Source organism: Lepidochelys kempii, chromosome 1, assembly GCF_965140285.1.
Source record: "Lepidochelys kempii isolate rLepKem1 chromosome 1, rLepKem1.hap1, whole genome shotgun sequence".
NCBI lineage: Eukaryota > Metazoa > Chordata > Testudines > Cheloniidae > Lepidochelys > Lepidochelys kempii.
Genome location: NC_136380.1, coordinates 322,950,439 through 322,964,607, shown reverse-complemented (window position 1 = coordinate 322,964,607; position 14,169 = coordinate 322,950,439). Strand labels below are relative to the sequence as shown.

At 41.2% G+C, this 14,169-nt stretch overlaps 1 protein-coding gene across 1 annotated transcript in view; it reads right to left on the bottom strand.

Moving 5' to 3' along the window:
- Window positions 1-270: 270 nt before the first annotated feature.
- Window positions 271-14,169, bottom strand: part of CELSR1 (cadherin EGF LAG seven-pass G-type receptor 1) — a 265,989-nt gene continuing 252,090 nt past the window's right edge. The window contains exons 28-35 of the mRNA XM_073328377.2: window positions 13,738-13,864; window positions 11,510-11,635; window positions 9,171-9,307; window positions 8,673-8,776; window positions 7,481-7,648; window positions 5,684-5,926; window positions 4,921-5,185; window positions 271-2,556 (exon numbers count right to left, since the gene is read on the bottom strand). Coding sequence (XP_073184478.2) covers window positions 2,532-2,556; window positions 4,921-5,185; window positions 5,684-5,926; window positions 7,481-7,648; window positions 8,673-8,776; window positions 9,171-9,307; window positions 11,510-11,635; window positions 13,738-13,864 — 1,195 coding nt within the window. The 3' untranslated portion in view covers window positions 271-2,531. The remainder of the gene's footprint in view (window positions 2,557-4,920; window positions 5,186-5,683; window positions 5,927-7,480; window positions 7,649-8,672; window positions 8,777-9,170; window positions 9,308-11,509; window positions 11,636-13,737; window positions 13,865-14,169) is intronic.

Below are 14,169 nucleotides of genomic sequence, written 5' to 3'. Positions count from 1 at the left end.
GCAACCTTCCTCAGAAGCATAACCAAAGATTTAAAATCTCGCAAACAGTGCTACTTTGGTGATAAACATTCCTGAAGTTTTTCAACCATTCTGTTTCACAGGAGAGTGACTGTTATCAGTACAAACATTACTTCTGTCTGCATTTTCAAACAACTCCTTTACAAACGATAGGAAATGCTACTCAAAAGTTCACCCATTTCTACTTCAATGCTCCATGAAAAATAAATAGCAAGAGCAGGAATACAAATTAAAAATCTTAATTTATTCTCCTTTCATCTGTGCTGCAATTCCAGTGTTCTGCACATTAATAAATACATATTTTGTTAAAAAACCTCCAGTGTCTAACCTGCCATAAAGTTTTAACAAGTCATAAAAATAGGTTGTAATTTTTCTGTCATTAATACAACTGACACATTTACTGAAACAGTTCTGATTGAAATAAAAACTAACTACATCTCACTGGGGCAAAATATACATACACAGATGCAAAATGGTTAACACAGGTTGTACACGGTATCTGAGCACAATCAAGTGTGATAGACACTTCAACATAAAAAACTTTTCAATCAGAAAATTTCACGCAGTATGTTGCATAATTTTTTTTAAAGAGACAGTATCCTTTCCCCTTTCCAAAGGCCTCAAGTAGATTTAAAAATGCATAAGGATATAATAAAACCAACATTACTACAGTATATGCTTTTTTTTTTTGGTTAATTTCCTGCATTTTATCCAGCCTGATGTATTGTTTCTGTTTCTTCTTTCTCACATGCACATTCATACAAAGGAACAGCTAATAACTTTTCAAAATGGTAACTATGAAAAATTACTATCGTATGAAATACATAACACTAAGAAAAGGTATATAACAAATGTATCATTTTTGTAAGTGGAATTTTAAGGACTCATTTTGAGTCATATATTCAAGCCAAAAGGAACTGTTAACAGAAACATTTCCCTACATACTTATTGTGAACAACTATTTTTCACCTTTTTTTTTTCTTTTGGTAAACACTGTGAAAAGATGAGGTTGGCAGACACTACACATGTTTCTTACACTTGTGAAAATATGAATAGTGCACATGAAACATAAAATTGTTTAATACTTGTGTTTGTATTGCAAAACAACAAGATAGCCAGGAATTTCCCAAAAAGTTAAGAAATGAAACACAGGTATCCTTAAAGACTCATGTTGCTGCTCCAGTTGGCAAAATGCTGACTTAGAGTAAAAAATAAAAAGTAAAACAAAGCAGAAAGCCTCACACACGATTTGTGCAATGGGGAGCTGCACAAGTGTGTCCTCACAAGTGTGTCCTGGTTTGTTGCTTAGTAGGAAAAATGTGATGAAAAGCTAAGTCAAAAGGTGACTAGCATGTAAATTACACAAGCTTTATTTTAAAAGGGAAATATTGTAAACCAGAATTGATTTTTCTCCAAGAACTGTTTTGAAATCTTTAACTAGCTGAAGATACGATGTCTTTTAGCTGGGAAATTCAATTTCTGTTCTTTTTAATGTAAACACCAAATAAAAAAATATGGGAGAAGAGGCCAAAACACCTTCAAAACAAATGAACATTTTTGTTGGTGTTTGTTAGTAGAGGTTATCAAAAATACGCACTGCATCCTTAAAATATTCCATAATCTGGAAACAGAAACCTATAAATTATATTTATAAATTTAGACTCAACCATTTCACTGTAGTATTTTAAAAACTGCACTGCATTTTTAGGGTGGCTTTGATGCAAACACGAGTTACATTATCAAATGCCAAATTCAAGTACAACTGTGCAATTTTTAATATAAAAAATAATCAAGAGCTCTTCCCATTGATTTCCTAGCATCAAATGAAGAATATCAGTATAAATGTAAAATATACAAAGGAACTTTTCCTTCTTTAGAGTCACCATACAAAATATATAAAATTATCTACAATTTTTTTATATTTATATATTTATATATATAAAGGACATTTTTTAAGACACTGTGTCCATCAAAGGCTAGTAAAGATGCTGGCATAGATAAGGAAGGGCACTTGGTGTGATATTCTTCTCTCTAGAGTTCATGAAGCTGAATGGTTCACACTGTAACAGAACAAGACCTCAGGAAGAGGCTTCTTTGAGTGCTTTTCTTAAGGCTGATAATTTGACTTATTGTAGGTCCACTGGAGTAAAGACAATTTGTTCTCCTTGTGTAAGTCATTATGGGCTGCACACATTAGCAGTTCCTGCAGCATTGCTGTGACTCAGTCAACGCTTCTTATAATCATTCATCCATTGTAATGAGTCTCTGTTACATCTCCATGCATTTTGGCACAGTTACATATTCACACAGCCATTGAACGTACCACAATGTAGCCTTATCATGCATGTCTTGGGCACTATTTTTCATGTATGAGCAGTCAGAAGTCTGCCATAGGAAGCAGTACCATCCTCATCCTCGATATGCAGCATCTCCTGTGAAATCCAAGGTACCAAGGAAGTGACATCACAGCAAGTAGTCCCCAGGTGGAAAAGTCATCAGTATTTCCTGATGGTTCAAATTGAAGTTTCATTACTGCCTCTGTTCATGAGAAGAAGTAACCATGCAGGCTTAGGGTTAAATAGAGACAGGCAAACAATTCCAAGTGAAACTACCTATTCCATTTTAGTAAATTACCATGCTTCACCAAGTGCTTGCAAGGCAGAGGCCGCTCTTGTTACAAAGGACAAAATAAGGCAGAAGAAAGTTATTTACAGGAGATGCAGATAGAAATGCATTATGAGAGGAAGGCCTGTACAACGCATGTAACTGGTAATGTCTAGGAGGAGGCGTGCATTTCATAAACTACTGAAATCCTACATGGTGTTAGAAACTTTGCATTTCAAACAGACTCATGCCATAGTTTATACATAAACGGTACAAAGATGTAACAGTATATATATAAATTCTTTAGCATTGTAGGCTGGCCAGATATTCCCTATGAGTGAATAATTCTACTGATAGCAGCAACTAGCTCCTATTAGTGAGTAATACTTAGGCTTGTTGGCTAATTGGGGAACATTCCCATAGCCAACTTCCAAAGATCAGAGGGTAACTTTTCAGATGGAGCTTAGAGAAGTCTGTGTACCAGTTTAGAGTGTGCGTACTGGAGCTGGTGGAGCTGGTCACGATGTCATGGTTAAGGCTGTGTTAGCGATTTCCTTATGAAAAGAATTAGGATATTTATTGTTATTATTGTGGTACTTAAAGGAAAACTGAACATGTAAAGTAAAGTTTGGCTAAAGAAGGAATGTATAGGTATGTCATTTTCATAATCGGAACTTTGGACATGTTACTAGACATGATTACTAATGAAACAATCATTCCATGAATACCTGTTTTAGGAAAGTCTGTGCTGTACTTGGGATTAAAATCTAGCTTTAGTTCATAATGGCAAATATATGCACCAATTTCAACCCAACAGATTTACTTCTGTTAATCACATCTATGATATTTTTAGGGACTGTAGTATTGTATGTCACTTTTCTCTCCAGCTCCCTGGACTTCCCTAACAACTCTACTCATCTTCCCCCAGCACTGCTCCCCCGCCCTAGCCATGCCAAGCTCCTCATGCCCTTGACCCAAACTATCCGCTCCTTTCCCTCACACTGCTCCCAGCCCTCCTGAGACCCAGTTCCTCAGGGCTCCTGCACCCTGACACTGCTCCTTAACGTTCTCCCACTGCTCTCAGCCTTTCTGGCATCCTGATACTTAGAACTCCCCCACCATGCTCCCACTACCCAAGATCTCCTCACTCTCGACTCCCCAGAGCATTCACTCTTTGGCATCTGCCCCCTGTGCTGGTGGCCACAGACTTTCCTAGGTCTCCAAAGCTCCTACCCCCTAAATTTACCCTCCCCTTCCTCCCACTGCATGCAGCCCTCCACACTCCCAGCACCCCCATTACCCTCTCTCCCACAGGGACCATCCCTCCCTATCTTCCTAGAGTTCCTGTCCTACTCTGCCTACTGGTGCCCCCAACTCCCCGGGGCTCCTGCCACCGACTTTCTACTTTGTCTGCACTAGACTCCCTATAGCCTCGGTCTTCAACACTGCCCTCCCTGCTCCCTAGAGCATCTGCTCAGCATGCACCTTCTCCTCTCTCTCACTGCTCCTAGCCATTCCTGACTCCCTGATGTTCCTGTCCTGGGTGACCAAAGCATCTGCTCCGTAGCATCTCACATCCCTTCCCGTGCCTCCCCATTTCCCATTCCCCACACTCAAGAGACCCTGCTTAGTGGAATCCCCCTTTCTCTCCTTCTCACTGCCCCCCAGCCCTACCAACTCCTTTTTCATCCACAGCACCAGCTCCCCAACCCCTCCCTTCCTTCCACTACCTCACCAGACCTCCCACCTCCCTTAACCCTCCCTTTCCTTCCCCCCACTGGCCCTCCCAGCCCCCTGGTCCCCCACAGCTCCAGCTCCACAACACCGCCTCTTCCTTCACCACTAATGCCCCAGCCCTCTGACCACTTCCTCTCTGCCACCAGTCCTCCAAGCTCACTGACTGCCTACAGCCCCAGCCCCTGACCCCTTCCGGCCACCCCCTACTGCCCTAGCCCTCCTGTCCTTTTTAATTTGAGGCTGCTTGAGAGGTGTTTTTTCATGTCTGTGGCTGAGGGCAAAGAGAGGGTTGCTTTAGTCTAGAGTATGTGTTTAGTTGTAATATGTTCTTAAGACATGTTTTGTCTATTTAGTGAGATGTTAAGAAGCCTTTGGGCATGGGGCGCTGTATAATTAAGAGGTTATCACAGTCATTGTCCCAAGTCTTTAATCCAGTAGCCTAGAAATCTAAAAAATGAGATGGTGCAGTCTCGTGTGGAAGTGAACCCGGGGCAGGGAAGAGAAAGGAGCGGAAGTCAGAAGCCAGTGATTGTGGGAAGACAGTCTCAAACTGGCACTTACTCAGAATCTGAGGTCTCAGCATTCACTGTTCCCACATGAACATTCATGGCCATTCCATTCAGCTGATCTCGAGACTGTTCTCTCCGTGGATTTTTTATTGTCACCCCAGTGTCAGAGGGTGAACGAACCCCATCATTTGTCCTTAAGGAAGCAGTCCTGGATGAGATAGTGGTTTGATTATAATCCGATAACTTTTCCCGTAGTCGATTCTTCATATTCTTATCCATCAGAGGGGGAGGGTAGGTGACTTTATTTTTTAAGATGCCTGGAATAGAAAGAAAGGAGGATCAGGGGTTTTAATTATGTTGGTAATTTTATTTAATCGAACAAATGCAAAAGCAACATTTACCTTTTATTAGGCAGATTGTTTCAAGTTTGCCACCATTATTCCATGTTAAAATAAAAAGGTTAGACCCATCCAAAAACAGTCCCTACAGTTATTGCCCCTCCACAGACCTCTCTGGTTACACAGACTTAAGCCAATTTGAATTATGCCCCTACAGAGCAATCATATTCTGCAAGAACATGAATGGTGCTGATGGCCAACCCTGCCCATGCCTGCCTCTGGCCAAGTTTGTTGCAGCTTGCTAGAGAAGTCAGTAGGCTGAAGGGAATGAACGGGAATTTGGCAAATTCCCCACTTTTCTAACGTGGCAACAGAGGCCTTCAGCTGGGATCTCTGAGTTACCGTCACAGAATCTACAAAACTTTTCACTTAATCTCTCATTTGTTTCTTTCTAATGCACTGGGTTGGCTGACTTACCTTTCCTCTGTTCCGGGTGCTGGTTATTCTGCTGTTGTATAGGTTTATTCTCTTTCTGTTGCCCTTCATTCTCATTTTCTCGAGGTGCTTCATTGCTGTGGTTCACTTGATTTTCCCTATGAAGCTCTACATTAACCTTTGTCTCCACTTTCAGTTTCTGCTTCCCACCTGGATCCTCCCCATCGCTTGTTGTTACACACTCTGTGGGCCAATAGGGTTTCACATGATTGGATATAGAATCAACTGCAATGCAAAAAAACACATTGGCTCGAAAACCACCCTTCAGCAAAAGGTGAGGTTCTTTCCTCCAGTCCTGCTCAACTAGTCCTATTCTCTGCAACAGTTTCAGTGGAACAGTCATTTGCAGCAGACCATTTCTAAAGATTAGCTAGGCCAGCCTTTTGCTGGAGGGCTCTATCCTGCCAGTTAAATACTGTCCTAGTTGGTGGCAGTGTGCTGGTACATTGCCCCAGGTGGAGCTCAGAGAGGAATTCTGTTTCCCCAAGGCAGAATTATTCCTGGAGCAACCTGTCACAGAGTGGGAGCAGCAGCAGCAGCATACTCTTCATCCCTTATGTGCCTGACTAGCTCTACTGGCCAGCAGTGCATAGGGGGTGGGAGCACATCCCCTTGCACCCTCCCTCATTGTCCAGCAGTGGAGCACAATCTGGTCCTTAAACTGGAATGGCTCTATAATGTTCTTTCCAGAAGATTAACCTTTCCATGAAGGAATCTTATAATTGTGCATTTCTTTGATAAGAAAAAGGAGATATCTCGTGCAGCCTTACAGCAGCATGTTTCCTAGGAACTCAGAAGTTGCCCTGTATGCCTGAGGCTAATAAAAGCAAACGTTGGGATAGCTCGCTAAACTGAAAATGCACAATGCTGAACAAACGCTGTGATGGAAGCACCTACCATTGTCAAGGTATTATTATAAAGAGCTAAATTTAAAGCCATCATTGTCAATTCAGCCATAACCCAAGTTGCTACAATAATGAATGGATTTGTAGAAAACACTCTCTAACCCAAAACTTGCTCCAAGGCTGGGCTGAGTTTCAATCACATCAGTTTATATTTGTGGGAAAATGGTAGCAATTTTGGTTGAATTTTACTCTGGGTTTGTTTGAATGTAAAAATCAAAAGGGAACTGAAAACCTGTATGGGATGAAGCAAGGGAAAGTGAATGAACACCAGAGAGCCAAAACCCACTGAGTTTTGTCTGACCATATCAGTCTCTCTGTATCTTCAAAGAGTCACAGAGGGACACGGTGCACAGAATGTTCACGTGACTGATACCAAGTGTTAATTTCAAACCTTTCAGTTCCATGCCCTCCCCTGACCCCAGGAAATCTCCATTATTCTATTGTATTGGGGGGGGAGGAATGTTGCAGGTGTTCCTTTTTTTCCCAAATTGCCACGCTCTTTTATTGCCGCCTCTTCCTGCCTCCCTCTGCTGATATTTAGATAGCTGTGTAGTGCTATTTCCAGTGACATTTGTGGAGAGAAACAGTCTGCAGGGTCCCTCTGCAATGCTAACAGCTATGCTGCATTGGTACGCTAAGTAGCTGGTGCACACTTGCTCAAGTGTCCTTTGTTCTTGCATTCATTCACCACAGGGGACAAATCCTCTGAGCTTGAGGAAACAAGGATCTCTTAGATATCACCACCAATAAGAAAACAGGGATTCAAAACAGCTTTAGCTGTACACTATCCTGGTCAATTCCATGCATCCACTACTCAATTAATTTTATAATATGGGAAAGAAATCTATTCCTACAGCATGAACAGCTGCTTTACCTTTAGGAGTGCTGTGGATTGGGCCGCGTTCATTGTTTTTGGAAGTGGCTGTGTTCCATTTTTTCTCTGTTTCAATCCCATCTTCCTCACTCTCTGATGAATGGGAGGAAGCGTAAGAGCTGCTATGTTCATCAAGAGACAACTCGCTGTCAGAATCAGAATCATGTTCTGTGCAAGTGGAGGAGGCAAAAAACATAGGGATTAGAACCTGAAAGGCAGTTGTGGAAATCTACATGCCAAATGAATGGAGTGAAAGAAAACCACTGTAGGCTCCCAGATACTGTGGTGATGGGCACTTTAGAATGCTTATGCCTACACAGCCCAGCCAGTCAGATGAGATTAGATTATTAGTGCAGCAGTCTTCAGCTGAGGAAATCAAGTGAAACAAAATTGCACAGTACAGCTAACTGGATAGGATACTTTAACAATTTATATGGTTTAGTGTCCACTATTGTTGCTCCTGTAACTGTTGCTAAAATTTAAATGTGTTTAAACGTGTGAGAAGAAGAGAGTGACTGAAGTTCATTTGTTGGATAATTGCTATGTACACACAGTGGCTGGAGAGCACAATTCTCGCTGCTATTCAATGTGCAAAATAGTCATCTGGCGCCATCTTGGTCAAAGCAACACATACACCCTCCAACATAAAGCACCAAGAAGACATAGAAACAGAAAACTGAAAAGCATGCTTACAACGCTAAACTGCAACAATATATTTGTCCAGATCCAAAATATAAACAATATGAAACTGAGACACACTTCCTACTTTACTGGAAAAAAATACAAAGTAGTAAAAGGAAGCCACTTCCTCAAACTTTCAACCAGTAAGAAATTTCCATCTGAAAAGCAAGGAAGAAAAACTGTGCATAACTTTGTGAGAAAGGAAAGAGAATGCACAAACCATCACACAATTTGTGGTAACCTGCCATCAAATCAGAAATAGATCCTAATACAAAATAGACATATGATATTTCTACTATGAAACCATGTCCCAGATAAAGATACTCAATAACTATGGCAACACCTTTATATCTTGTCATGCCAGTACAGCTATTTAAATTGAGAGTGAAACACAGTAAGATGGAAAGGTTACTACATTAATTATAGGATCTTTTTGAAGAAAGTATCTTTATTAAGCTGAGGAGGAAGAAATGCACACGTGGTTCTAAGCAATTCTCCAAAAAGCTCTTACCATTGGATTTTGATGGATTCCTATGAAAAATGGAGGAATCTGCTTCTGTCTGACCAGCCCTTGCTTGGCTTGAGGACCCACTGAGCTTCTGAGCAGCCTCATCCCTAAAAAATGGGGAAGCAACATTTTTGGTCAACATGCTAGTCTTAGTGACAAGACAGAAATACAGAGACCACCCTAAATCTCCATTATGCACTGTCAAATTTAACATTTTAACAGGCAAGCTGTACAGGACTAATAGCAAAAATACTTCTAGTATTTCATTTTAATTATAGTTTGAATTGCCCACTAAAGTTGCATGCAAATGAGAAATACATAAAGGAAGATGAAAAGATAACAACTGCATAAAGAGAATTGCTAAGGAACAGGACAGGTTTCTCATCTCACTAGTAGCATTTGAACTAAAACATTAGTTGGTTTTGGTTAGTTTTTTTCTCACAAAAGCAATGAGAAGGGAAAAATAAAGGCCTGAAAGCCATGCACCCACCACCCGATTACCTGAGAATGTAAGCAAGGTAGCTATTGTGGCTCTTGGCTGACCTGATGGTGCTTTCTAGGGAGACTGTGGATTCACCAATATTTGTGCGATACATATTTGGCTCCTCTATATATGTGTTGTTACAGTTCAGAGATCGCTGAGGAAAAAAGTAGTAGTAGTGAATGATAACCAATAAACAAACATCTCTCCTTCAGCTGCCCCCAGAATGGCTACACAGCAGAGGAACGTCTAAGTACATGAACCCCCAGACTGCACATTTTGAGTAGGAACTGCGTCCCCCCACTGCAAACAATGTCTCTCAGCTCCCGAGCATCACCGTTTGAGTGGCCTGAGCACAGGACTGGGAATGAGACACTCCAGAGATGTAATCCCAGCTCTGACACAGGCTTCTTCCCTGGCCACTGACAAGTCACACAGCATCTGATTTTCAGAAGTGCATCACAAACTCAGCTCCCATTGACTTTCTTTTCTCTTTTTATAAGTCCTTATACGCGCTCATTACCGCAGTATCTGAGCACCTTCCAGCAGTGCATTAAGCAACGTGACTAACATCTGTCATGTGTGATTCAATCTCTTTCTCATCCTCTCCCCAGCAGGAGAATTCTGCGTTCAGTGGAGTGGTTTGGTTTAGCAGGGCAGGTTGGTTATTTATGTATATGCTGCTTGGTGTTTATCAGAGGAGGCAGATTTAAGAAGTGCACCTGGCTTTTGAAAGGGAAGGTAGTAACGGTTGTGATGACCCTTAGCATTTGTGGGAGTTTGTCTCAGTCACAGACCAGCCCCTGAGAAAGCTCAGAAAGCTTTACCCTGACTGTAGAATTTTCTTGTGCCTGAGGAAGAGAGTAGTTGACCACAGTCCTTATCCTAGAGATTCAGGTGATCATCTAAATATTGTGGGCCCAAGCCAATGAGCACGTTGGTGATACGGACCATGAGCTTAAACTTTACTTGATATTCGATGAGAAGTCAGTGTAGGAAGCAGAGGACAGGTATGGTGTGTTCGCAGTAGCCTGTGTTGCACTGCAATGTTCTATCCTAGTTGGAATTTCCTAGGTGCTGAAGCTTTCTGCCCAGGTATAACATGTTACTTTAGTCCAGCCAAGAGGTGACAAAGGCATGAATAAATGAGGCCAGGTCTTCATCTGCCAAGCTGGGACTAAGTCTCCTAGCCAACTGGAGATGGTAGAAAGCATTACTAGCAGGTGCTTTTATGGGAGAGCTTAATATCAGCAAGGAATCCAAGAATACCCCTAAACTATGGACTGAATTGACCAATTGTGGGTGTGTACTTTCAACCAAAGGAGGCTGTATTGTGGCTGCAAACTACTCAGAATGCTTTCTTTTGCCCATCAGCATCACCTCTGTGTTACTGCAGTTCTGTTTAAAGAACCTGCTGTTCTTTATCTATGAGCTGAACTCGTCCAAGCACTGGCCATCTTGATGCTAGTGGTAGGATCATAGGTAGTGAAGGATAAGCGGAGCTGCGTGTCATCTGTATATTGAGTCCATGTCATCTCACTAGTTCACCTAATGGCTGCATATAAATGTCGAGTAGGGCAGGAGAGAGAATTGATTCTTGTTGGGACTCCACATGGAAGGGGGTCTAGTGGCAGAGGTAAAGTTTTCCATTAACCCTCTCTGTGGGCAACTGTGACTGCTCAACACTTTTGAGAATCAGATATTTAATCTCCCTGCCGCAGTTTCTCACCTGTATAATGAAGATAATAAAAGCTACCTCCCAGGGAACTAAGTAACGGTCTTGTAAGTAGGAACATGAAAAGTGCCAAGCAATAATTACTCAGAACAAATCTTTACATATTACCTTATGGGGGAAACTGTAAACAAGAATCTTTTTATAAACAAGGAATTGCTTTTACTTACGTGAAAATATTGCAATATAATTTCAGTGGCAGCTAGCTATTCTACTTAACAGCTTTCAACCACCACTTATACAAGTTAACATTTTACAAACTGGGCAGAAAACTGCTGATAAATAATCAGTTTAGAATAAGGTGCACAACCACAGTTAACAGACATTGCCTTTACTTTCAACTTTGTGGGAATAAAAAAAGAAGTCCTTAGTAAAAAGCCATGCCACTAGTATTTGCAAAGTCTTGTGCAAATAGCTAATAGCTTCATGATGCTCCATTTTACTTGAAGAAAATAATTTCCTTTTCCCAAAAGTTTTCATTTCTGTTTTAAAATGAAAAGGCTTTCAGTGAATCACTCAAAACAGGGAGAAAGAATTAATTTTGTTATGGACAAGTTAGTTAAAATTATACGTGTGGGTGGCTGACAACTATAAACAAGAAAACGTTTTTCCAAGTCGACCTCTTACAGTTAGTAATGTAGCTCTTGTTGTAGTAGAGTCATCTGGAAGGGGTTTCTTTCCAGTTAAAGTATTCTTCAAGTGCTTCCTGACTTCTTTATTAAAAACGCAGTGGAAGAAGAAAATGAAGAGCCCCTGGATTATTAGACATAGAGAGAAAAATAATCTAAGATAAATGCATGATTTATTACTACTGGATTAAAAATACAACTGGAAATTAGTGAACGGCCTTTTTCAAACCAGCTTTTAATTCCAGCGTACGGTACATGCTTTTAATGGCAATGACTGACCACAACAGCATTAAACACTTACTGTCCTTAGTGAACTGATAATGGTCAATCCCTCAGGGATTCATGCTTTTCCACCAGCTACTTGTATTACCACAAAAAGACTGGGAAAACACAAACACAATTTTCCTCTGAGAAGTCCACGATGCATCTCAGAGGATGGTTGTTAGCACCCTTGTAGTTTGGGAGGGAAACATTCTATTCAAATGTGCACAAGAGAGTTCAGGTCGAATGGTTCAGGATATTGCAGGGTGCTTTTGTGTTGTACCAACATTAATATTTTTGAGTTTGTACACTGGGTATGGGTCCAAATCCTGAAAGGTACATTGGAACTCATCAAAATATCATAGACAGCAGTGGAAGCCTTGGGAATAGCAGAAGTGGGCCACTTCTGTGCTAGATCCCCTTAAAAACACTGGAGAGAGAGAGGAGAGAGAGGAGAGAGAGAGAGCGCTCTGCAAACCCTCTAAAACAGGAGCTGCGGAGGAGTGTTAAGGGTGGGGTTGAGACCATGTGCTAACAGGTGTTATATTCCTCTGAACCAGCAGTTACTCCTACATTCAGCCTCTTTGCAGATTATTCATACTCCTGGCAGGAACACTGTAATCTATGGGCTGCTTTTGTAGCATGTGTGTGTTTGTTTTGGGTTTATTCGGTGCAGCTGCCAAATTTGTTATTTATTTAGGTTGCAGGTGTACTGCTTTGAACTCATCATTCATGAAATTACAGCAGCACCAATGTCCCAAGATGCCTGTGTTTCATGATTTCAGACAAATCAACTGAGGTAGACTAATATTAAGCTTAAGGCGTGCTCTCTCTAAGCATTCAATCAAATTAGTCGTATCTGACATTAGCTCATTGGGATTACTCATTAATGAAATTCACATAAAATATATCTTTAAAAAAAAAAAAAAGTTCAAAGAAAGCAATGATGTGAAACATTATGTAGCACTGTGACTCTCCAGGCAAGGTAAGTCTCTTATTTTCTTCCCTCTGAACTTATGTTGTATTTAACATCATTTTACTTTAGAATTTTTGTTCAGGTTTGTGAAAGGATTTACATCTCCAGTAACTGGATTTATTTCCATACAGACCAGCTGTAACACAGGCAATGGCACTGTCAGCATCCCCCAGGCTGGCCCACAAATGTGCCTCCACCCTGAGCTGAAGGAACCACCTTGAGAGGAAAGCAGGGACCATGACCCCTTTACTGAGCCTGACAACCAGGGTACCCCATTTCTGATGATGGTTTTTGTACTGTGGATACCTGTCCATTCATTCATTTCACACAGGCCAACAAGACGCAATCGACTTTTGGTCACTACCATCCTGGACCAAATTCAAATAGTGACTGGATTCTGAATCCCATTACTATCTCCTCACCAGGCCCCTATTGATCAGCTGGGGTGTGTGCTAGGACCTTCAACCTCTTAACAGCTTCTCTAACATAAATGAAAGTCATCTTCTCCATTTGTCTTTCCTACAGTAAATTCAATTGTAAGCTGTCCACATGGCGTGGAAAACCACAACTTCTTGCTACTGCTAGCAAGAACGCCAGTGTTAACGCAGAAGAGACCATAACTAGAGTTTATTTGACAGTCTCAGGCAGAAGGTTGTGTCTGAGGTAAACCATTTCCTTTTATTAGTGGTGAAATTGCCCACCATGAATTCCACTAGCAGTACATCCGGAACCACTGAGAGAATAGAAAGCTCCATTTATTGAAGGGTGTGATAGTTCCGCCCTTTGCGATAAAGGGGGTGGAAACTGCACCTAGGACCTTCCATCGTCTTCATTTGGAAACTCAGTTTTAAAAGGTAGCTGCTCTGGCTTGATACTGGATTTAATGGATTTTCCCTGTTAATGGAGCAGCACTGCAGGGAGATGGCTGTTCAATATGCAGCATTTTCTAGATCTGAAGAGGTACAGTAACTTAATGTTATATAACTTACTTGTAAGCAGCTGAAGATGGCAAAGAGATAATGGAATGTCATGACATCACTATTCACTGCCATCAACCCCAGTAACCATGTGGCACTGATCAGCAGCAGGAGGAGGAAAGCAGTTCGCAGCCCGGAGCTAAAGTAAATACACAAAGTTAATTGCATTAAGGCAGAAAAATAATAAAATAATACAATCTAACACCCCATATGCCAGCTATAATTTTTAATGCACTTTGCTCTTAGAATGCACATTCACTATACAGGGCACAGATCCTGGCTTGGAGCAGCAGCATGGCCCAGTGAACTGTTTATGGGTCTAGGTGACAGAAATGCCAGAACCTTAATTCTGGCTCTGTCAATGACTCACTGTGATCTTGCACAAGTCATTTAATCTTTTGGTGCCTCAGTTTCCCTATCTGTAAAATTGGGCTAATAATGCCA